Source organism: Chiloscyllium punctatum, chromosome X (assembly GCF_047496795.1).
Source record: "Chiloscyllium punctatum isolate Juve2018m chromosome X, sChiPun1.3, whole genome shotgun sequence".
Lineage (NCBI taxonomy): Eukaryota > Metazoa > Chordata > Chondrichthyes > Orectolobiformes > Hemiscylliidae > Chiloscyllium > Chiloscyllium punctatum.
This window is the reverse complement of record NC_092791.1, coordinates 32,299,966-32,325,703: the sequence shown is the minus strand read 5'-3', so window position 1 is coordinate 32,325,703 and position 25,738 is coordinate 32,299,966. Positions and strand designations below refer to the sequence as shown.

Below are 25,738 nucleotides of genomic sequence, written 5' to 3'. Positions count from 1 at the left end.
CCAAATCTTGCAGAGTACTCAACTGTTTGGTACAGACTGAGGCTCACTGTGTCATTATGCCCTCACAAAAGTGGTCCTCATGATGGAAATGCATCTTGGGAATAGAGAATATTTTTTCAGAAGTGTAGAACCTAATCTTACAAATACCAGTTATTTAGGTGGCATCTACATGTCTGAAGCACCAAGAAGATGAAAATGCCCCTTAAATAATTGCTCAGGTACTTCAAGTGCTCATATCTGGAGGTATTACTAATTACTGATGGGGATATTGCAATCTACTCTTTCATGTTTTCTATGCACCCTTTTGATCACCAAAAGGAAAGTTCTGAATAAACACTCCTTGTTCCTGGAATGGCAGATAAAGTAAAACTCCAGAACATTAATCTTTCTACACTCCTCCAACATTCAATGCTGGCCTGTTGCTTTCCATAAAAATTGAGGAACTTGTTGTGTTTTCAATGGCTCCTCTTTAGTGTCTCCAAGTTTGCTTCTTGAGTGTTCTAAATATTAGCTTAATCTAAAACACTCTACAGGAGTAAAATGATCACTTTATTTTATGATTAAGCTGCAATATTTGCCTTATTAATTACAAATCTAATGATTTGGAACAACAATTATCATTGTACAGTAATTGTATTTTTATTTCATCACAACAAAGTAAATAGCAATCTAGAACTCTGAGCATTAGTCAGAGTTTGTTTCAGTTACACAGTGACACCTCCAACTCCAATGTGCAGACATTCCTTCAGTTGCCAAAGGGATGGTCATCATAATCCATAATATATAAGTACAACATTACTGCATTGACAACTATTATTCTACCAAAGCATGTTATCCAGTTTAAACATTAACTGTCCTTGATGCAGTGAGCAAATAACCCATTTTCTCTGTTGGTAGCAACACCAAATAGTCTCAGATGGTCATGTTCGAGAGAATACCATTTCAAGCTTGTTATACACAATATAGATTCTGGATTAGTGGTGCTGGAAGAGCACAGCCGTTCAGGCTGCATCCAAGGAGCAGTAAAATTGATGTTTCGGGCAAAAGCCCTTCATCAGGTATCCCTGATGAAGGGCTTTTGCCTGAAACGTTGATTTTTTTTTTCCCTAAACTGCTCCTTAGATGCTGCCTGAACTGCTGTGCTCTTCCAGCACCACTAATCCAGAATCTGGTTTCCAGCATCTGCAGTCATTGTTTTTACCATACATAATATAGTAACTGCTATATAATTACATGGGAATCTCCCCCAAGAGAAAAGTAAAAGTCATTGCCAGGGAAGTATAATCTTTTAAAAATCTTGCTTCCATCTTCTTCTATCATTCATACACTAAATAGGAGCAGGAGAAGACCATATGGCCCTTGGGCCGCCTCTGCTATTCAATACGATCATGCCTAGATTTGATTTCAATATTACTCACCCACCTGCTCCCCATATACCTGAATTTACTGAGATCCCAAAAATGTCTATCCCTGCCTTGGATATATTCAATGATGAAGCATCCAAAACCCATTGCAGTACAGAATTCAAAAGAATCTCAACTCTTTATTATAATGTAATTTCTACTCTTAGTCCTAGATTTATTGGCCCCCTTATCCTGAGACCGTGCCCCTACTATGTCTCAGATCTCCTGACCAGTGAAAACTATTTATGTCAACCCTTTTTTTTTAAAGAATCTTCTTTCTTTCAATTAAATTGCCTTTCGTAGTTGGTCCTTGGAATGAAAGTGTTGTCCTATCTCATGAACCTTCTTTCTACTGCCTCCAATGCAAGTATATCCTTCCCTAAAATATGGGGGGGCAAAATGCTGGTGACCACTTGGTTTGAATTATTCAGTGGTGTTTTTTTTAGTAATTAGCCATCTGACCAAAGTTGTGGTGATTTTATAGGTGTGAATATTGATTTTTGACTTTGCTGTAAGACAAATAGTTCTATTGTACATTCTGGCAGATACAGCTGTTTGCATTAACTAGACACCTACATCACAGGAAACACATGAGAACCAGGACTGGTATTCAGACTTTTGTGACAAAAGAGGTTGGTGGATTTTCACCACTCTCCCCTGTATTTTCATCAGATGTATTCTCACAGTTGCTCCCTGCTGTCTCTGGTAGGGAGTAAGACATCTGGTAGTTCCTTAGCAGCTTTGCAATGTGGTGATGGTTGAAGTGAATTGCATCATCAAGTGGAGTATTACCCCATCTGTGGATAGGTAAAAGAATGACTGAAGACAAAATTTATAGATTACAATTATTTTTACTGTTGTCATCTCAATGGATGTTAATTTTAAGATTGGGTGATTAGATTAGATTCCCTACAGTATGGAAACAGGCCCTTTGGCCCAACAAGTCCACACCTATCCTCCACAGAGTCCCCCAACCAGACCCCTTCCCCTACATTTACCCCTGACCTAATACTCTGGGCAATTTAGCACGGCCAATTCACCTGACCTGTACATCTTTGGATTGTGGTAGAAAACCCACGCAGACACTGGGAGAATGTGCAAACTCCAGACAGTTAGTTGCCCAAGGTAGGAATTGAACCTGGGTCCCTGGCGCTGTGAGGCAGCAGTACTAACCACCGTGCCGCCTGATATGTTTGAGTTTCTCGCTTAAGGTGGTCCAACATGTGCAACTACGTCACAGTAATGGGAAGGATACCAGACCTACACTGCAGCAGCATGTAACCAAAATTTGCATCTTTCCTATTGCTAGAACTTAATCCGATGAATGATTGTAGTGCTTTCAGGAAAAGTCCTGCTACATTCCATTTCTAGATCATGAGCAAAATACTCTAAATCTATACCAAGATTATACGAAGCAGAACCCAGCTGATATTACTACTGGACAAGTCACATCTCAAAATTAAACCTGGGCTGTAAATTCTCTTATGTAATGAACTGCTATTTTATTGTAAAAGAAAAATAATAAACCAAGCTATATAAATTAGAACCTAAGTTGAAAGATCTTACAGTCCCATCTATTTTTCCAACATGTTAAAGTGTTTCAGATCTAGAGATATCCTTCTATATCAGGTTTGACTTGACTGCTTCTCTCCAGTTTTGTGAACTCTGAGATCTTACATGAATACTCTCAAAACAGAATGATTGATGAGATTTTGTCAGTCTTTTAATAATCTGCAGTTGAATTTTAACCATACACCCTTGGTCAGGAACTTCACAAGCTACACTTTTACACAAAAGTAATTGTTTTCCCTAAACTGTCTTATGCTCCTTTTTAAGTGAGTAACAATATTTGCTTCTAACCCCAGTTCAGTCTGGTCTCCTCAAATTTTTAATTTCCTCCAAAACTGACCAAAAAGCTTTTGATTGCTGGGTTTTTCTCAGCTAAGATCAATCTTTGATTATTCTAAACCAAAAGCAAGTTAAGCCTTTCAAAGTTTACTCTGCCTGTCATAAACTCCATAGTATAAACCAAACAATCTTCCATTAATGCTCCAGAGGGCTTGCAGTCATGTGCTCTCTGACACATAGTGGATGAAGCCAGGGTTCCAGAAAGGATTCTCTGGCCTTTCCTTTTAACCCCTCCACAAAAGTAACCAACACCCATTTGCCACTAGTTTGAAAGCAAAGCTCGCAATATGATATATTTCGTTATACTTGTAACTGGAAGAACACTAATATCCATCTCCAGGTTAGACTCGTCAAAGTTGGAGTGGAAAAAAATCATGTTGAAGCTGAACTGAAGAGCAAGAATTATCTAAACCTCATTTATATCTCTTCAACTTCTGCGATTTTTCACTTACCTGTCCTTGCAAAAGGGGTTTACACGACAGCCATCAAGAAGAAAACTGACCACTTCCACATGACCTACATAAAATTAATAAACATTTAAGTGTGTTAAAGCAATAGCAATGAGTCTGGGAATAGATATATTGTGGGTCACATCCTACTGTTTCACTTATGGAACATGGGTTAGAACCTATGATATGAATGTCTCATCACAATTATGAATGGAGCTCAGACAGTTTCCACCAATTAAAATGGCTAATTGATAGGGGCTTGGAGCAGAAAACAACTCCAAATTTGGCAGTTGCTCTAAACTGATGGTCTTACTCCAATACCACAGGATAACTGATGTGGGAAGCAATGTTTCACTGGTTCAGTTGAAGATGCTGTTCTGTGGAACACTGATGATGTGAAAGCTTTTTTTTCCCCTGTTGATAGGTTAAGTAGGATGTTTGCTGAATATTTCATGCCACCTCCCTGCTCTCACTTCAACCCTGCCAAAATCCTCATCCATACCAATGTTACCACTAGACTATTCCAGCTGGTGCCTGGCTCACTTTCCAATTCCACCCGATGTAAAGCTCACACTCATCCAAAACTCTGGTGCCCATTTTGTAAGTCACTCCAAAATCTTACTGACCCATCATCCCTGTTTTCCTAACCTTCACTGGCAACTGATTCAACAATAATTTTAAAATCCTTATCTTTGTTTTCAAACCTCTCCATAACCTCATCCTTCATTACTTTGTAGCCTCCTTTGACCTTCAATACTGATCTCTTGCACATCCCAGTTAAGTGTTTCCTTGGTGGTTGTGCCTTCATTCACAGCGTGTAGGAGTCATTGGCTAAGCCAGCATTTATTGTCTATCCCTAACTGTCTTTGAGAAGGTAGTGGTGAGCTACCTTCTTGAACCACTAGTTGCAGGATTTTGACCCTGCAACACTAAAGGAACAGTGATATACCCCAAGTCAGGATGGTGAATGGCTTAGAGGGAACTTGCAGCTGATGGTGTTCCCATGTATCTGCTGCCCTTGTCCTTCTAGATGGATGTGGTTGTGGGTTTGGAAGGTGTTGTTTAAGGAGACTTGGTGAATTTCTGCAGTGCATCTAGAAGATGGTACACACTGCTGCTACTGAGCATCAATGAATAGGCCGGACATGAGCTAGGTGTTTTCACTTCCATGAACAGAGGAGCAATAGAGGGAAAACTAGCTGGGTGGTGTGGTTCTCATACCCTTTCCAGTGGATGGCTACAATGTGGAATTGGTAGAATTCAAGCTGGTTGCCTCCAGATACCAGAGTGTGTTCAGTTCGAGAGGAGAAAGAGATACTAAATGTAATGAAAATTGGAGGGCATGCTGCTAATTTAGTAGTTAACAACTTCATCCATACCTTCAGCTGCAGCTATGTGCAGCGGTGTACGTGAATCATAGTCTTTCTGTTCCATATCCATGGCAGAGAGTGCAAATCTGGAAAAGTGAGCACACTGTCAGAGTACACACTGGTCTCAAACTCCTCTGCCCCAATTTGGCTTAGTTTCAAAATGATTTTATTAATAATGCTCCATTCAAACTGCTTGGAACGTTTTGCTACATTAAAGGCACTGATGTAATTTTGATTTTGCAATGAAATTCAATGCAATGGAGACTTTAAATATAACATTAACATTATGTATTTGTGGTGGGACACAGCAAATGGAAGCAGTGAGGCAGTAGTTTGCTTGCACTATTTACATCTAGCTTGTGCTGTTGAACAGTAAGGCTGAGCTGAAATCAGGCAATTCCTGATAAAAGGAGAGAAGGAGAATATGGAATCAGTCCTCTGTTTCACATGCCTATTTTGAGCCCTGATAACATTTGAACAAATGTAAATGCCAGCCTGTTTACCTTCCATCTTGGTCAGATTGTGGATCGCGGCGGGCTCATGTTTGGCAAGGCCTCAGGCCTGTAATATAATCTCTGACAGACACACAATTGGTCCATCCCATCCCATCAAGCTTGTGCCAGCTGAGTGCACAACTCCAGATTCTCCTGCCATTTTGACTGCAAATTGGATGGCCAATGGGGTGAAGCAGCCAAAAGAGAGTGTAATGTAGAATGCAAACAAAAGATGCCAACGTGAAAGTGTTTTGCTGAGACACAGGACTGAAATTCACTTTCGGCCCAATTGTTATACAGCCTGATGGATTTTCCATTCTGGGCAATGAAATGAGCTCTGTGGCGGTGGTCCTGATCACAGCACTTCTATGCACCAGTTCAACTGAGTGCAGGTCAGGAACTATCTGACCCTCTCCAGCCCATCCATGCCGAGCACTTCCACTTAGCAGAGGAAAGGCAGATAAACATTTATGTATAGAATGTTGGAGCAGAGTTAGGCTATTCGGCCCTTTGAGTCCGTTCCACCATTCGATCATGGCTGATGCATTTCTCAACCTCATTCTCCTGCCTTCTCCCTGTAGCTCCTGATCCATCTTATTAATCAAGAGCCTATCTATCTCTGTCTTAAAGACACCTAATGACTTGGCCTCAACAACCTTCTGTGGCAATGAGTTCCACAGGTTCCCCACCCTCATTGAAGAAATTCCTTCTCCTCTCTGTTCTAAAGGGTTGTCCCTTCACTTGGAGGCTGTGCCCTCTGGTCCCAGTCTCTCCTTAATGGAAACATTTTCTCCACATCCACATTCTCCAGGCCACCAGTATTCTGTAAAATGTCAATGACATCCTCCCCTCATCCTGTTATCCTCTATCAAATGCAGACCCAGAGTCCTCAACTGCTCCTCATCTGACAAGCTCTTCATCCCCAGGAATATCCTTGCAAACCCCCTCTGGACCCCCCTCCAACATTCATCCTTAAATACAGGGCCCAAAACAGCTCACAATATTCCAAATACAGTCTGACCAGAGCCTTATACATCCTCAGCAGTACAACCCTGCTCTTATATCTAACCCTCTTGAAATGAATGCTAACATTGCAATTACCTTCCCAAATGCCAACTGAACTTGCATGTTAACCTTTAAGAGAATCCTGAACTAGGACTCAAGTCCCTTTGTGCTTCAGATTTCCAAAGTCTTTCACCATTTAGAAAATGGTCTCCACCTCTATACTTCCAAAATACAGAACATGTTCCCTCTTTGTATTCCATCTGCCACTTCTTTGTCCACTCTACAAGCCTGTCCAAGTCCTTCTGCAGCCTCATCGTTTCCTCAACACTACCTGTCCGTCCACCTATTTGTCATCTGCAAACTTAGCAACAGTGTCCAAAGCTCCTTTGTCCAGATCATTAACGTATTATGTAAATAGATGTGGTCCTAACACTGACCCCTGTTGACCTCTAGTGGTCACCCGCTTTCATTCCCCACTCCCTGCTTTCTGCCAGTCAGCCAATCCTCTGTCCATGCCAATATCTTGCCTCTAACACCATGGGCTCTTCTCTTATTTAGCAGCCTCCTATGTAGCAGCTTGTCAAAGGCCTTCTGGAAATCCAAATAGATCACGTCCACTGGCTCTCCTTTGTCGAACTTGCGTGTTACCTCCTCAGAGAATTCTAACAGATTTGTCAAGCATGACCTTCCCATATGAAGCCATGCTGACTCTGCCTTATTTTACCATCCACTTCCAAGTACTCCACAAACTTGTCCTTAATAATAGACACTCAAATCTTACCAATGACCAAGGTCAGCCTAACCAGCCTATAGTTACCTATCTTCTGCCTGCCTCCCTTCTTAAACAGGGATGTTAAGAAAATTTGCAATTTTCCAGTCCTCTGGTACCCTCTCTTACTCCAGTGATTCCTGAAAGATCACAACAAATGCCTCCACAATTTCCTCAGCTATCTCCTTCAGAACTCTGGGGAATAGTCCATCTGGTCTGGGTGATTATCCACCTTCAGACCTTTCAGCTTCCTCAGCACCTTCCCTTTAGTAATGGCCACTCCATTAATCACTGCCTCCCGACCCTCTTGACGTTCTGGTATGCTACTGGTGTCTTCCACTGGGAAAATGAATGCAAAGTACCTGTTCAGTTCCTCTGCCATTTCTTTGTTTCCCATTACTACTTCTCCAGTCTCGTTTCCAGTGGTCCAATGTCCACTCTTGCCTCTTTCTTACCTTTTAAATATCTAAAAATACCTCCAACAATCTTCTTTTACAATACCAGCTAGCTTAACCTCATTTCATCTTTTCCCCCTATTGCTTTTTTCGTTGTCTTTTGCTGGTTTTTAAAGGTTTCCCAATCTTCTCGCTTCCCACTAATCTTCACCACATAGTTTGCTTTTTCTTTTGTTTTTATGCTGTTCCTGACTTCCCATGTCAGCCAAGGTTGCCTCATCCTCCCCTCAGCATGTTTCTTCTTCCTTGGGATAAATTTCTGCTGTGCCTCCTAAATTACCCCCAGGAACTCCTGCCATTGATGCTCCACCATCTTCCCTGGTAGGCTCCCCTTCCAATCAACTCTAGCCAATTCCTCCCTCATACCTTTACTCAATTATAATCCCATTACAGCTGATTCCAAAAAACTAGCCACCAGGATACATGAACACCAACTAGCCACCAAAAGACATGACCAGCTATCATTAGTATCCTTACACACAGACAAAGAAGGATACCGCTTCGACTGGGACAATACATTCATCCAGGGACAGGCTAAACAGAGACACACATGGGAAGGCCTAGAGGCCTGGCATTCAAACCAGAACTCCATCAATAAACACAATGATTTGGACCCCATTTACCAACTCTGAAAAAGAGCCCGAAATGATATCATCCACCTTAACAAACCAAGACACATAAATAGAAAGTGGAACGGTACACCAGTGTTTCAATGGAGGCTCACTAATGGTGTTACCTGGCATGGTGACAAAACATCGGAGAAGAAACCTACCGGATCAGCGAGCAAACTTACAAACTGATCCTCAACCTGAGCTACAAACCTTCTCAAAAATCACATTCCAGTAATTTTCTCCATAACTACATTTCTCTTTTGTACCTCAGTGCTATGGTCAAATTGCTTATCCTCCCTACAGCCCCTGCTCTTGTCCACACGGAGTATGACTCTCAAACCTGCTGACAAGCTCAAGGGCTGAGGCTCCTACATCATTACCTCCTGGATGCCTCCACCTGCCTCGCTCATACTCACACCCTCCTGTCCCTGACCACTGACCAAATTCAAGGTAGTTAATCTAGGAGATGTGACTGCCTTCTGTAACACAGCATCCAGGTAACTCTCCCCCTCCCTGATCTATCGCAGCATTTGAAGCTCTTGCTCCAGCTCATGAAACAACCAGCACTTGCTACAGATGTGATCACTTTGAACCACAATGTGATCCACCACCTCGTACATCATGCAGTTACAACACATTGGGGAGGAGAAAGTGAGGACTGCAGATGCTGGAGAGTCAGAGTTGAAATGTTTGGTACTGGAAAAGCACAGTAGGTCAGGCAGCATCTGAAGAGCAGGAGAGTCGACGTTTCAGGCATAAGCCCTTCATCGCCTGGCCCTGCATGTCTATTTTATTTACTTAGTTCTTTATTTGTTTTTTTTTTAAAAATTCTGCAAGTATTATGGTTTATAACCTGTAATTATTTCTCTCATGTCCCTTCAATAGGAAAGTAACTTATAATTGATAGTCAAATTAGCAGCTCTTACTTACCTCCGCAGTGCAGCTATGTCACCACTGTATGCAGCAAAGAGCAAGTTCACCACTGATTCCTCCTGGTAGAATCAACCAAATAGCATTTGTTTTTAAAAGATTTCCTGTTCTTTGGTTTCTATTTAAATGCTTAGTTATAACAGTAAGAACAAACTCGGAATGTTCCTCCCTGTACTTCCTACACCATCATGATTTCTACACACCCATTTGATCTTCTAGAAGGAAGTACTATGTAAATATCTCATCTAAAAAGTAATAAGTCAACATGTTCTTCCATGTCCACACTTATTTCAAACTGACAGTGGTGCCTGCATTCATGGACAAATACAGCACTGCTCCCAGCTCCTATCTCATTCTCTGGAGGCTGCTGGGACACTGCTGTTTTCCATGGGCAGACATTCTTGTGATATTTTTAAAGGTCACAAATTCTTGTCCACAGCACATTGCAGAATTCCACTTGCAAAGCAGAAACTGCATCAACATGGCAATGAGGAGGGAAAGATTGTCAAAGTGAACGGCTTAATTAAGGGCAAAGAGCGCTCGCATGGACGAACAGGAAATAGGGGATATAAAGTAACATTATGAACTGAGGAGAGCGCAGGAAAGTATCAACATTAGTTGAGGGCAAAGAGAGGGTTATTTCCATATTTCTGTGTAAACAACTTAGCAATTGAAGTCAGGAATTATCAGATGACTTTCATATATTTTGGGGTAGGAAATAGTTTAGGATTTCTTTTTTAATTTCTGGAAGTGATTGCGCAGCAGCTTGTCTCTGGCTGTGGGTCAGCCCTGGTGAAAGTGTATCAACTGAGCCAAGGGCTGGAGTAGCTGGCACACAGTGTATTCTCAGATGTGAACTCATCAGATTTCTTACCTTGACTTCACTTCCGTTTCTCCGTGGATCTAGTTTCCTGGCAAAATGCCTCAGATTGTCATAGTTGTGAAAGTTGAACAGAGAAACCAGCTCCTGAAACATAAAGGATCAATGACTCCCTGAAAGGATTTGCTCAATTAAGTTCAGGTAAGACATGGACATATACATAAAAGGGAGATAATTGTGTTGTGATTGTAATGAGGTCAGCCAGGTGGTCATCATAGAGTATGAGTTCCCTAATTAACAGCCCCAATCTGATCCAATAAGGGAGCCCTGGCTGACACATAAATGGGAGTGTCAGGAGTTTTGTTCACTAAGAGAGCTGGCTCTGAAGAAGCTGGATCAGTGTCAAGCACTCTCCCCATGTAAATAAAGGATGACTTGGTAACAGGATACCAGCTTATGTGGAATTATTTCAGAAATAACAAGAGGAGGATTAATGATGTAACCCTGCAAAAGCGCCGACTAGGTGAAGGCCAACTGGACTTGAAAACTGGCTTTATCATCGGAAAATTCAGCAAGTGGAGCATACAAGTTACAGGGTATTCCAATGGAAGTGGACACCAATCTGACTGGGCTTGGGGGACACCACTTGCGTGAAGGCAATCACTCGGGACATGTGCTGAACAGAGGGGCTCTAGGTCAGCCCACAGCAAAACCCCAAAACAAAGCCACGCTCCAGCCAAGTGATTAAAATCTTCTTCAGGGTCCAGACCAACTCGAGATGGCAAAAGAGTAACAGAACTTATCGGCTGGTATCCAGCAGAGTGCATAACCTGGAAAGTCCACTTAAATCCGGTTTGAAACAGTTAAATAAATGTCTGGTTAAATGGTCACCTGGTTCTAAAGGAGGCCAATACCGGCGTGGCAGTTTCAGTGATCACAGAACAAAATTTGCTCTGGACCTCAACCCTTAAGTTTGTGCAAGACCTCGGCTAGACTGAGAACCTGTACTGGGAACCTTACAGATTAAGGGGGCAACTTTGATTCCAGTCTCTTGTGAGAAGCAGCTGGTGCAGTTACCATTGATTGTGGTAAAAGGCTTGGGCCCAAGCCCGATGGGGCAAAATTGGTTGAGAAAGATTCACAGAGATTAACTCAACATTTTTGGTTAGAAAATGGCTGCCTAAGTGAAGTCTGAATTAAATACCTGTAAGTTTTTCAGAAATGTCTAGACACTATCAAAGGAGCCAAAGCTACCTAGCATGTTGACCAAGAAACAATTGCATGATTCTGCAAGGCCCGCCCAGTGCCATTTGCCCTATGGGCAAAAGTAGAGGCATAAATCAAGAGCCTGGAAAGGGAAGGAATCGTCAGACCAGTCCAGTTTGTGGAATGGGCAGCACCAGTTGTACTGATTGTGAAGCCCGACAGGTCAGTTCCCCTTTGTGGAGATTTTAAACAAATGGTAAACTGCTTTGCATAGTTGGATAAATATCCAATCCCTCGCATAGAGGATTTACATGCAAAGCTGGCAGGGAGGCTGTCCTTCATGAAGCGGGACATGAATGAACTTGCAATTGCAGTTACCTGAGGATTCCCAGAAGAATGCTTCTATTAATACCCATAAGAGTTTGTATCAATGTACCAAACTGCCACTTGGGGTATCGTTAGCCTGCGCAATTTTTCAGCGGATGATGGAGAACGTTTTACAAGGTCTACCCCAGGCCAGCCTTGGAAAGGGTCGCTTGGCCAAGCCAGAGCTTTCAGGGAAGTGCTATCATCCTCTAAGGTGTCAGCACACTGTGATCCCAAGCAAGATTTGGTACTGATATGTGATGCCTCCCCATATGGCATCGGGGTAGTATTAGCTCAGAGGTGGCTTAATGGAGAGGAATGCCCAACAGTGTATGCATCCCGGACTTTGGCTAACACAGTGTATAAATATACTCAGATAGAGAAGGAAGGTTTAACAGTCATATTTGGAGTCAGGAAGTTCATCAATACTTTTACAAACGTAAAATTGTAATATTTAAAGGACCACAAGCCCCTGCTAGATGTACTTAAAGAGGGCAAGGCAGTGCTGCCCATAGCTTTAGGCTGCATTCAGCGGTGGGCTTTAATACTAAGTGCATTTAATTAAAAGTTGGAACACTGTCCAAAAGGCCAAGTAGCAAATGTGGATGCATTGAGCTGCCTCCCACTGGCAAATGCACCTCTGGTGGTACTGTGACTGGAAGATCCGTAATAGTTTTTATTTATTCTGTGACAAACATTCACAACATCATTGGATGTTCGGGGGCATTACAAAGTCAGACTGTTACTGAATGAGATGTGCTGCTCTCACTAATTCTATTGAGTTGTGGAGTCTCATTCTGTTGTGATCTCTTACCTGACAGAAATCGATACCTCTCACGCTATTTCCAACTTTGTCTAAGGCAGGAGACCAACACATGATGCCCATCACATTGGGCACTACCAGCAGAACACCACCAGAAACACCAGATTTTGCTGGAAGGCCAACCTGCACACACACAAGAAAAATGATGTGACAAATACCAAAGACAATAGACAAATAATTAATGCCATGTTGTTAGGCCACATCTTCCAGCTGGATAATAAACTCACATATGAGACACCCACTAAATGGCTTTACTCTACTGGGTTGGAGAAGCCACAACATGCAAAATCTGCTGGAGAGTATCAGGAACTGGAAACAATTTCAGCCACAGTTTCGTTTGGTTGGCAAAATCTGATTCATGCTGGTTAATGTTCCTGGCCTCATCGGAGCTTTGCTGATTGTAGCCAGGATGGATGGTAAGGAGAGTGCCAAATGGTCTCGGTGCCTGAGCTAAGGAGTGGAAAACAATGCTGCTGCAGTTACTGCTTTTAAGTGCTGCCCAGTGGCTCCTATCCCCTTATTGCAAAATATGCCTGAATAGACGTTGGGTAAAGCCTGAACCGAGCTTGCCTAGAAAGCTCCTGCCCCCATTGATGGTCCCCCCAGCCAGATAGCTAGGTAATCACAATCAAGATTCAAATATGAATGAAAGATACTATGGAATAAAATCCCTGCTGAAATCAAAACCTGAACAAGAAAATTTGGCAAAAAATGTAAATAGCTTAACGTGTCATTGGCTGGTGTGAATGAATGTAGAAACTCTGTGGAAACACAGAGTTATGAAAGTATTAGGGGAAAAAAAAAGACTTGTTGAAAGCTCTCTTAATCTGACCAGTTTCAAAAACTTTACTTAGACTAATAATGAGATACTGATGAGTACTTAGAGAACAAAGTTACTTTGGCAAAATGAATTAAAGACAGATCTTAAAAGTAATTCTGCACTGCATGATAACTCTACTGTGTCTATTTTTCTTTTTGAGACTTTATACCCTACTATGGTTACTGTCAGGGGCCTGTATACCATCACAAGTGATCTCTTGCCTTTATCATTTCTCATCTCCACCCAAATGTTTCCACATCATGGTTTCCTTAGCTCACCCTTTCGATTGAGCCAGTAGAAATAGTGAACTGAACAATGTAATTGCACTTTTTTTGTTCCTTAACTCTAGCCAAATGAAATCTGACCTCAATCTTTCTGAGACATTCTTTTTCCTCCAGCACTGCAATGCTATCCTGGTCATTACTACCACACTTTTGTGCATTCCTAGCTTTCCTGAACAACTTCAAGAAAATTGAGACCCTGTCCTGACCTTCCTTGAGCCACTTTCTGATGTAACCTCAACATTATGTTTCTGCATGGCAATCTGTGTCTGTGGGATTTGCCAATCTTATTAATTTTACTCTTTCATTCTTGCGTTGCCTCCTGCTTTTGCAGATAAATGTGTAACTGATATGGAAGACACTTTCCAGTTGGAACTGCTAAATAACTATCAGAATTGGCTGGTTTTCCACTTATAGATCAGAAGTGCTGAAGCCAATTGTCCTGCTGGCAACAGCTCCCAACTAAGATCTCTCAATTTTCTGAATTCAGCACAGATTGAATGGGTCCTTTACAGTCTCTCAGATTCATAATGGGGGGTTTTAGAAATTATTCTTAGCCATCGTAGGGCTCAGAATCAGCATTATTGTGTCTTCTTGGCATACATTCATTTGTAGGTTCCAACTGCCCAAAAACATGTGATCTCACCAATTGATATTACTATTATTTATGACTTAACTGAACAGTCTTTGTAACATCACTTATTTTAGCAATTTAAAACTCACCACTCATCACTCGTGTAACTACATACAGGCAAAAAGCAAGTAATGACTTTGTAACCAACTTCTTTGTTTATAATCAAAAAGATTAGAAGGACCACAGAAAGGGTTCATTTATTCACACACTCGTGAGGCTCCTGATGGGGGTTTCATACATTCATACAGTGCAGAAAAGACCTTTCAGCCCTTTGAGTAAGCACCAACATAACTACCACTAAAAGTGTGCTAATCCCAATTTCCAGCATTTGGCCCATATCCTTGAATGTTAATATATTTGAAGTACTCATCCAAGTATTTTTTTAAAGGTTGTACGTTTCCAGTCTCCACTACCTTCCCAGGCAGTGCATTCCAGATTCTTACCACCGGTTGAGTGAAAATGTTTTTTTTCAAAATTTCCTTTGAATCTTCTGCCCCTTACCCCTAAAACTATGCCCTCTTGTGATTGACCCCTCAACCAAGGGGAAACAACTGCTCTATATTCACCCTGTCCATATTCTTCATAATCTTATACACCTCAATCGCATCCCTATTGGCACAATAAAGGCTAATATTATCTGGATAAAAGCAAATTACTGCAGATGCTGGAATTTGAAACCAAAAGAGAAAATGCTAGAAAATCTCAGCAGGTCTGGCAGCATCTGCAAGGAGAGAAAAGAGCTGATGTTTCGAGTCTAACTGACCCTTTGTCAAAGCCAATATTATCTGAACTGGTTTAGACTGGGTGGTAAATCTACATGGTCAAAATGCGTGGCACTGGAAAAGCACAGCAGGTCAGGCAGCATCCGAGGAGGAGAGTCGCCATTTAAGCTCTTCATTAGAAATGTGGGAGGGGGGCCCAAGAGGGCTAAGAGATAAATGGGAGGCGGGTGGGGCTGGAGGGAAGGTAGCTAGGAATGTGATAAGTAGATGAAGTGGGGGGGGGGGGGATGGATGATGGTGATAGATCGGAGCGGATAGGTGGGAAGGAAGATGGACAGGTGGGACAGTTCATGAGGGTGGTACCAAGTTGGAGGGTTATATCTGGGAGAAGGTGAGGGGAGGGGAGATGAGGAAACTGGTGAAATCGACGTTGATGCAGTGTGGTTGCAGGGTTCCAAGATGGAAGATGAGGCGTTCTTCCTCCAGCCATTGGGTGGCTAAGATTTGGCAGTGAAAGAGTCCAAGGTCTTGCATGTCCTTGGTGGAATGGGAGGCGGAGTTGAAGTGGTCAGCCACAGGGCAGTGGGGTTGTTTACTGTGTGTCCCAGAGATGTTCTCTGAAACGTTCCACAAGTTGGCATCCCGTCTCCCCGATGTAGAAGAGACCACATTGAGAGCAACAAACACAGTAGTTGAGATGTTTCGATGTGTAGGAAAATCTCTGCCAGATGTGGAAGGATCCTTTGGTGCCTTGGATGGAGGTGTGGGCGCAGTTTTAACACGTCTTGTGGTGGCAGGGGAAGGTGCCAGGAGTGGAGGGTGGTTTGGTGGAGGGTGTGGACCTAAATTCACATGGTTTGTTTTCCAGCACCTTCTGAACACACAACCTCTACCCCTGAGAAGGACAAAGGCAGCAAACACATGGGAACACTAGCACCTGCAAGTTCCCCTTTGGGTCTCACACATCATCCTGACTTGAAATGATATCAACCATTCCTTCACTGTCACTAGACCAAAATCCAGGAACTCCCTCCCTCACAGCACAGTGGGTGTGGCTGCACCATATAGATAGCAGTTCGTGTTCACCACGGGGATGCAGACAGTTATCACAGAGGGGTAGGACCAGCGGCAAATGGACACGGGTAACCTCACAACCTGCTAAAAATGGGGATAAGAATTGCATGAATTAATGTGCGCAGCATAAAATCTGTTGCGCGATGTGTTTCAACGTTGGCCTTCCTGGCTAATGTCAAAGCCGATGTCCTGTTTCTGCAGGAGTGTGGGATACCACACCTCAGCAGTTACAGGAGATGGTCGAGCTTGTGGGCCCATGGGCCGTCAGTTTGGTCGGGAGGCAACAATAACCGTTCCTCAGGCCTGGGTATCCTATTGCGAGGAGGCAACTTCATCTCAGAGGTTAAGGAGGTGGTGGGCGGGCGCCTCCTCACCGCTGATGTTACATACAGAAATGCTCCCATGAGACTAATCAACGTGCACGCCCTAGCGGGTAAGAGTGAACGGTTGGCCGTCCTGCAACAGCTTCCACTGTTGCTGGCTGGAGACTTCAACTATATCATTGATGCAGATGGACGATCTGGTGGAGGGGGGGGAAGAGACAGTAAACTGGACGCCACGTCCAGAGCCCTGATGGAAACAATCAAAGATGCCAAGCTGCATGACGTCTTCAGCACCCCTGCAGACGGAGCGCAGCGTAGATACACCTGGTCACGGGCAGATGGGTCTATCTGCTCAAGGATAGATTACCTGTTTGTGTCCCAAATGCTCTCGGTCAGATCCACCGACGTCAAGCCGGTGTTCTTCTCTGACCACTGCCTCCTGCTGGCCGACTGTCACCTACAGGACGAGCAGCAGGCTGGTAAGGGAACGTGGAAACTGAACCCAATCCAGGAGAAAGATATAAATAGAAAGCAGGAGACAACAGCTTTGCTTCCCTTGGAGGTCGCCACTGATGATGTTACCTAGCCAGGTAATGAAACATCTGGATATCAAACCTACAGCTTAGCGAGCAAACCTACACCCTAAACTGAACACAAAGCTGTTGACCCTGGGAAACACTGAGGAGCTCAAGAGGATTACGCAGGTTGGAGAACCGTGAAGCCCCTCTTTGAGTCCCCAGTGGACTGGTGGGAAACAGTAAAAGGGAACATCAAGAGGTTCTTCATCCTCAAAGGAAGCGAGAGAGAGGCGGGGAAAACTGTCCCAACTCCAGGAAAGTATGCACAACCTGCTCCTGTTGCAGACGATGGGGGTCGATGTCACGGAGGACCTCTAAGAGGTGAAGGGCCAGCAAGCCTCGCTCTTTGCCTCGAAGGCCTCCAGGATAATCTTCCGGTCCAGAGTCTGCTCCGTGGAGCACGACGAGATGTGCTCATTTTCTTCTTCCAGAAGGTGCACAAAGAGAGCTCCGTGCTCAGCAGCCTGAAGGAAGAAGATGGCTCGATAACGTCATCTCAGGCTGACATTATGATGATCAGCAAATCCTTCTATGCCAGTCTGTATGACTCGAAGCCAACCGACAGCGTGGCCTCCCAGTCATTCCTGTCCTCTATCACGGAGGTCTTAGACGATGGAACACGAGAGAGGATGGACCAGCCGCTATCTCTGGACGATCTGACCAAGGCCCTCGAGCCCTTCGAAAAGAATAAAACTCCCAAAAGTGACAGCTTACTGGTCGAGCTCTATTCTGCTCTGTGGGACTTGATTGGCCAGGACCTGCTGGAGGTGTATATGTCAGTATGCTTCTGACAGATACCATGAGTGAATCCATGAGGAAAGGCATCATCACCCTCATCTACAAGCAGAAGGGGGAGAGGGAGGAAATTAGAAATTGGAGACCAATCTCACTGTTAAACACAAACTACAAAATCTTGTCAAAGGTCATCGCCAACCGGGTCAGGTCTGCTCTGGGATCGGTGATCCACCCTGACCAAACCTGTGCTGTACCAGGCAGGAAGATCGCTGAGAGTCTCGCACTCCTCAGAGATACGATTACCTATGTGCAGGACAGGGGGGTGGACACCTGCCTCATCAGCCAGGACCAGGAGAAAGCCTTTGACAGGATATCGCATACATATATGAGGGGTGTCCTCTTCAAAAATGGGCTTTGGGGAGGGAATCGGTAATTGGATCAGACTGCTCTACACCAAAATTGTCAGTGCAGTCTCAATCAATGGGTGGGAATCAGAAAAAGTTTCCCAATCAGATCCGGAGTCAGGCAGGGCTGTTCTCTCTCACCCGCCTTGTTTGTGTGTTGCTTAGAGCCATTTGCCGAATCCATCAGGAAGGATGTGAGCCGGAGAGGGGTGACTATTCCCCGCAGTGGGGGCCTACAGATTAAGGCCTCCCTGTACATGGATGACGTCGCTGTTTTCTGCTCGGATCCGCTGTCCGTGCACAGACTCATGTGCATCTGTGACCAGTTCGAACGGGCCTCGGGGGCCAAGGTAAACTGAGGCAAGAGCGAGGCCATGCTCTTCGGGAACTGGGCCGACCAATCCTCTATCCCCTTCACCGTCAGGACCGACTACCTGAAGGTGCTGGGTATTTGGTTCGGTGGGGGGGTGGGGGGTGGGGTGTGCGCCAAGATCAGGAAAATGAGACAGAAACTAGGCAGATGGAAGCAACGATCGCTCTCCATCGCCGGGAAAAACCTGGTCATCAGGTGTGAGGTACTCTCAGTATTGTTATATGTGGCAGAGGTGTGGCCTATCCCCAGAACCTGTGCTGCTGCAGTCACCCAGGCCATCTTCCACTTCATGTGGAGATCAAAGATGGACTGGATCCGAAGGGACACAATGTATAAAGACCTGGGCTATGGGGGAAAAAACACGCTCAATGCCACCCTCACCGATGACCACCTTTGTGTGTGGCTGCATCAAGCTGTGCGTGGATCCCTGGTACGCAAACACCAAGTGTCACTACGTACTGAGGTTCTACCTGTCCCCGGTGTTGCGAAGGATGGACCTGGCCTCGCTGCCGCAGAACGCTCCGAGTGGTTGGACCGCTCCATACCACCTGTCCTTCGTGGAGAAATTTATGAGGAAAAACACCCTTGACCACAAGTCCATCAGGAAGTGGTCAGCACGTAGTGTCCTTGAGACCCTTCGGGAAAAGGAGAGGGCGGATCCTGTCGAGCGGTTCCCTGAGCAGACTGTCAAAGCCATTTGGCTGAATGCCTCATCGCCAGAACTTTCCAACAAGCACCAAGACGTGGCTTGGCTGGTGGTGAGAAGGGCTCTGCCTGTGAGATCCTTTATGCACGCCCGGACTCTCTGCCGCACCGCACGCTGCCCTCGAAGCAGCTGTGGTGGGGACGAGACTGTCACACACCACCTTCTGGAATGTGCCTATACAGAGGTAGTCTGGAGAGGAATGCAGTGGTGTTTGTCGAGGTTCGTCCCGAGCAGCGCCATGACGCCGGGATGCACACCGAAACGAACATCAACTGCGCCTGGAGGATCATCAACTTGGTGAAGGACGCTCTCTGGGTGGTCCGAAACCTGTTGATCTTCCAGCTGAAGGAAGTGACCCCGACTGAGTGTTGCAGACTGGCACATTCCAAGGTCCAGGACTACGTGTTGAGGGATGCACTGAAGCTTGGGGCAGCTGCTGCCAAGGCACAGTGGGGAAAGACGGTCTTTCCCCGCCAAGGCATGGTGTAACGTCTGCCTGCCTAAGCACAGGCGCCAACACAGTAAGGGGGTCCTGCTGACCCTCCAGCTAAAATGTGGATAGTAATTGTACAGACCTGTAAATATGAATGATTATTCTGTCTCGGTATGCAAAGAAATGGAATGTTTACATATGTATGGCATGACCAATTGTACAGATCAACAAAGTATTTTATGAATAAAGTATATTTTTGAAATAAAAAATATAGATAGCAGCAGTTCAAGATGTCAACTCACAATCACCCTCTCAAAAAATAATTCGGGATTAGCAACGGTTATGAACCGTGCCAGTCACACCCACAGAGCATGAATCTGAGAAAACAGAAGTCCCTGCAAAAGTTGCAGTAATGCCATCAATTGCATAAATGGCTTCCATTAGGAGTAATCTCAGGTTATTGCATAAATGCTTACATGGAAAGCAAATTCGCCGGAAAAATCATACATGCCACACGAGTGCATCAGGCTGAGGGTGTTCCTCACTGCCTCAGCGCTCAGGACCCGCTCTCCTGTGATTGGGCAGATTCCCCCATTGGCTAAGGTGGCAGCCATTACTCCACCTGACTCACATGTCAGCTCGATCGAACACAGCTGTAATGAGGAAAAGAAAAGGAAAACTTGTGTTGTAGAAATAAACAAATGCAAAGATTAGCAAGTAAAAAACTTAAGCATGATTTAGACATCCTTTGTGGAGACCATTAACGTCAATGTTTGGTTATTGCAGAAAATTAAAGCCAGTGATAGCTAGCGACCTTTTTTGAACGATGAGGCAGTTACAACAACAGCAAAGTATTGCAAGCAATTGGAAATGTGAAAACAGAAAATGCCAGAAACACACAGCAGGTCAGGGAGCCCAGGCTAAACATAGAAGGTTCAAAGGGGAATTGAAAAACAAATAAGGGAAGCAAGATAGAGTATGAGAAACTGGCAGTAAACATAAAAGAGAATACAAAGCTTCAATAGGCAATGATTAGTAAAAGGTGGTAAAAGGTTCGAGTGGGGCTGATTGGTACTTGAGGACATAGCTAGACTGGAAATGCTGGGACTGTTGTTCTTCTTGGAAATGAGATTATGGAGAGGAACTTTGACAGAGGGCCGAACAGAATGGATAGGGAGAAATTGTTCCCACTGGTGGCAGGATTGGTAAACAAGGAGCTCAAATTTACAGGTAATTGGCAAAGAAAGAAATAGTACCATGAGGCACAACTCTTTCACATGGTGAATGATCTCGAGTGCGGTGGAGGCAAGGTCAATCAGGTACTCAGTGAATTGAATTGTTATGAGAAAGAAATGATGCAGGTTTACTGGGAGAAAGGCAGATCCATTATTTGTCTGTTCAGAGAGAACCAGGGCGTATACAACGGGGCCGAACGGCCTCCGATGGAACATCATTCGATGAGAGAGAAACTGGCACAGCTAGACGGGCTGAAGCGACTTACTACCATGACAACACGCTTTCCGTGATGGTGCACCCTCCCGCCTGCTCACTCTGGGACACGAGCTGCCTCGCGCTTTTGGCGTGCGCGCGGGAAGCGGCTTGCTGAAGATCTCACTGGGCAAGGAATAACAGGGAGTCCGGCTATCCCAGTCCGCACCATAGCCTTCCTGAATGGACGTTTAAAGGAAAAATCACTAATACCAACCAATTCTTGGTGTGTGAAACCGCTAATCTATTGCCATTCACGGCGACAGCAAGTAGGAATTTTGGTCTCGTACACAAACTCATTGTTTTGGTGGGAAGTCAATGTGGAGTCACCGGTAGGACAGAAGAGCTCCCAAAAGTAAGGCAGAACTGAGGAACATTGGAATTCGACAGAAAGGAAGCTGAGAGTATGCTGCGAGTAAACGGGAAGAAATCGAGGGAAACAAAAGTATGAAGTAATGGAGAGAAAGATTTCAATAGAGATCATTAGACATTTAAAACTTTTCAGCTTCATATTAAGTTAATGAGATTCTCCTACCATTTGAAGCTCTTTGTTTAATTCCTGTAATTTAGTGATAAAGGTTGTACTGAGGTAGAAATGTCTCTATTTGTGCTAGGATTATGATTTAGAAGGAAAACAAAACCAAGATATCAGTCAACAATGTTGGACGGAAGCAAATACCAAATGGACAGCGATCTAATTGGTATCAGTTACAGATAATTGAGTATTTATTGTCATCGCTGTTGTATGGTTAGATTATAACCATCTCAATGAGGGCTGGGCACCTTTCCAGCTGGTTTTTCAACGCCAGCATCAACAGGGGGTGCTCTAATTACCTGGAAGTAGAAATCTAATGTAGCGATCATATCAACACCTTCTGGAAAGCACTAGGGAGGGAAAAATAAGCAAGGGTTATTTTATTAAATATACTTCCGAGTTCCTCCTTCTTTACATTCACATCAATAATCAAAGCTGCAGTACTAGGATTTCGGTCAAAGACCAGTTCAGTTTCCTGTCTTACTGAATGCTCACAAACAGCATAACATATTTTTAAATCAACCTGTTCAGACGTGTTATGGCACACCTTTAGAACAGGCGTGACTTGAACTCCTGCCTCTCGCCCACAGATGGGACCCGTGCAGTATAATCAAAATGAGCTCGATTGACTTCAGCTGATTGAAGGAGAGTGCCAGATGGGTCTACTCAGGAGTAACTCTGATACGTGTTTTTGTTTTCTAATAGATTTCTGAGACCAGCTGGCCTTTCGCCCAACAGAATAATGTTTAAAGGAGTACTTTTACATCAATGCCAAGTTATTGCAGGAACACTGATGGAACTGGTGTTTGAAACCAGCCTCATTGCAGATGAGAGAATAAAAGGTCAAGGATTCATATTCCTGATGAAGGGCTTTTGCCTGAAACGTCGATTTTCCTGCTCCACAGATGCTGCCTGTCCTGATGTGCTTTTCCAGCGCCACACTGATCTCCAACATCTGCAGTCCTCACTTTCGCCTATTATTCTAGCTACATATATATATTAACACACTGTAACCCAAACCTCCCATCTCTACAACAGCAACTTAAGAACTTAATGAACACTACAGATGTTTATTGTCTGCCTTTTGACCTACCTTCTTCTCTTTCAAGTAGTATCCAATGGCAAAATTCCTGTCTCCTGTCTCTTTTTCTGACTGAAACCTTAATTATGGAAAGGAAAAAAATGCAATATTAATGACTTGCAGTCAGTCCTGATACCGGAACTTAACCAGCTTCATGGAAAGAAAATAAGTGTTGAATGGAAATAAGAATTTTCAGCAATCGGAAAGCACTTTTGGCCTTTTTTGTAAATTAACTATTTTCTGTTCAACTGTTTAAAAATTCCCAGACAACAGCAAGAGACTGGCAGATTCCCCCACCCCCAGATTATTAGGGCTGTTGTTTTGTTGTTCCTGTTGATACTGTATGTTTCACTCTTTGGTAACTTATTCCACCACGCAATTACTTTTTTCAGTGAAAATTTCACCCCTGACTTTTTCTGTTCAACTCCTTTATGTTTAACTTGTGTCCTCAAGGATTTGAGTCCCTTTTCCACAAGAAATAATTTGGGTCGGTAATGTTTGTCGGCCCCTTTTGGAACCAACAAAAATGTAATTGATCATCTCAAAGTTCTCTCTTCTGAAGAAATAACTTCCTTAATCTTCTTTCATAACTTAAATTCCTAATACTTGGAATAATGTTTAATGTCCCACATTCCCTCTGAACCCCAATAACCCCTCTGAATCCCTCCAGAGCAGATGGGGGCCTTTTGGCCTATTGAATTAGCACTGACCCACAGCAACCCACCCTACTTCCATAACTCCACATTTACCATGGCCAATCCACCTAACCTGTGTATCTTTGGACTGTCAGAGGAAACTGGAGCACCTGGAGGAAACCCATGCAGACACTGGGAGAACATGCAAGCTTCACACAGTCACCCAAGGTTGGAATTGAACCTGAGTCCCTGACACTGAGGCAGCAGGGCTAATCACTCCATGCCACCCAAGGTTGTGATTCTTGCATCAAAACTCAAAGCTGAACAAATAAACAAGCTCATTGCATGATCCTCCAGTGGTTCAAAGGGAATGATTATTATTGAATATTTTCTGTTTTAATCAACCTGTTCAGAGGTGCTATCACACACCTCTGGAACGAGTGGGACTTGAACCTGAGCCTCCTGGTCCAGAAGTAGGGGCATTACCACTGCACCATAAAAGAGTCCTATCAACCAACCTGCTCAAACATATTAGGATGTACCTCTAGAACAGATGGACCATGGCCTCCTGGATCAGGGATAGTGACACTACCACTGCACCACAAGACCTTATACTCTATATTGTCCGGAACCATTTGAAAAATGGAGTTAGTTGATGCTGTTCTCATGGCTCAAAATAACATTTTTAGAACATAGAACATAGAACAATACAGCGCAGTACAGGCCCCTCGGCCCTCGATGTTGCGCCGATCAAAGCCCACCTAACCTACACTAACCCACTATCCTCCATATACCTATCCAATGCCCGCTTAAATACCCATAAAGAGGGAGAGTCCACTACTGCTACTGGCAGGGCATTCCATGATCTTACGACTCGCTGAGTGAAGAACCTACCCCTAACATCAGTCCTATATCTACCCCCCATTTTAGGAATGGACAACATAGGGGGACAAGGCACAAGCCTGTAAAACTGTTTTTACATAGCACCTTTCACATCCTTAGGATATTCCCAAAGAACTTTACAGACTAGGAGCTACTCTAGTGATAAACACAATTACTACTGTTCTGGAAAACATGCAGGTAATTTGCCCACAATGAACAAAATAATGAACAATTAATCCATTTCTTTGATCTTGGTCAAGGGAAAAATTTTGCCAGGATACAAAGGAAAGCTCACTGGTGCCTCAAGAACCTGTACATTCACATGAAGCAATGTGTGGGAGTTTAATGTCAAAAGACAAAAGTTCTGGTGTTGCAGCACATCCTCAGTATTGTACTGCAATTCTCAGCATAGATTATGTAATGAGTCCTGGAGTGGATCATAGACCCATAAGGTACATTCTTGAAGAAAAACAGGCACAGATGAGCAAAGCTGAAAGGATGGTAGTGGGATCACTAGCGAAGTATCCTCAGTTTAACAGCAAACTACTGTTAGAGGCATGAAATTTGGCAGATATAGGAAAGCAGTTTGGTACTTACGTAGCATTGCTGAAGCCCACATATTCATTACCAGCCATCTTATTCAGAAAATTCATAACCTGTGTAAACAAAAACAAAAACAGAAACTTTAGAGCCAGGCTTCCATTTCAAAAACAGTGAGGCTACTCTGCTACAGACAGGATGGAAAGCACAGCTGCATATCAGAATCATGTAGGTCTGGCAAAATTTAAGCTTCCTTTAGAGTCCATGGGAAATCCTTTATAAGATACTTTTGATTCCTGTTATGCAGGCATTGTCTGTAATTTAAATATATCTAACAAAAAAAAATCACTTTAATTTTAAGTGTGCTTAGCATTAAGCAACATAGAGGGGAATCAGATTATGTACATTTGAGATGTTACTTACCAATATGTCAGGAGGGCATCTAATCATGAAAAGGAGAGTACTACTGTATCACTGTTTGAAACCAGTCAATGCTTTGGGTATTCACAGTGGGCCCACATCTGATGAGACACATAGTGAAGCATTGCTAAAGAATAATGGATCACTGGGTGTGATTACTGAAGAGTTATCTAATCTTTAGAGTTCAGATTACAAGGGAACTCACCTACAATGGCACAGTTTACCTATTTAGTGGCAATAATATATAGTTGGAAAAAAACACGGCAAGCATTGAATGCATACCGTGAACCAATAGTGATGGATTACACAAAATAACACAGAGATGAGGTTAATAATGTGGAGTTTTTTGCACTTTATGAAGCTGTTGTAGAGATATCTCTAGTGTTTTTTGCTATCCTAACAGTGCCAATCTTGCCTTTTAAATTTAAACAGTCCAATCATGAAACATGTTTTTAAGTTCAGCAA

The 25,738-nt window shown here is 43.6% G+C and overlaps 1 protein-coding gene across 3 annotated transcripts in view; it reads right to left on the bottom strand.

The window, feature by feature from the left end:
• Positions 1-1,093: 1,093 nt before the first annotated feature.
• The window catches only part of LOC140471113 (glutaminase kidney isoform, mitochondrial-like), a 95,498-nt gene continuing 70,853 nt past the window's right edge, over positions 1,094-25,738 (bottom strand). For all 3 annotated transcript variants that reach the window (XM_072567001.1, XM_072566999.1, XM_072567000.1), the window contains 10 exons: positions 24,911-24,969; positions 22,809-22,875; positions 22,015-22,065; positions 20,169-20,345; positions 12,601-12,732; positions 10,269-10,361; positions 9,395-9,456; positions 5,140-5,216; positions 3,764-3,827; positions 1,094-2,200 (listed from right to left, as the gene is read on the bottom strand). In XM_072567001.1, the coding sequence (XP_072423102.1) occupies positions 2,014-2,200; positions 3,764-3,827; positions 5,140-5,216; positions 9,395-9,456; positions 10,269-10,361; positions 12,601-12,732; positions 20,169-20,345; positions 22,015-22,065; positions 22,809-22,875; positions 24,911-24,969 (969 nt within the window). In that variant the 3' untranslated portion in view covers positions 1,094-2,013. The remainder of the gene's footprint in view (positions 2,201-3,763; positions 3,828-5,139; positions 5,217-9,394; positions 9,457-10,268; positions 10,362-12,600; positions 12,733-20,168; positions 20,346-22,014; positions 22,066-22,808; positions 22,876-24,910; positions 24,970-25,738) is intronic.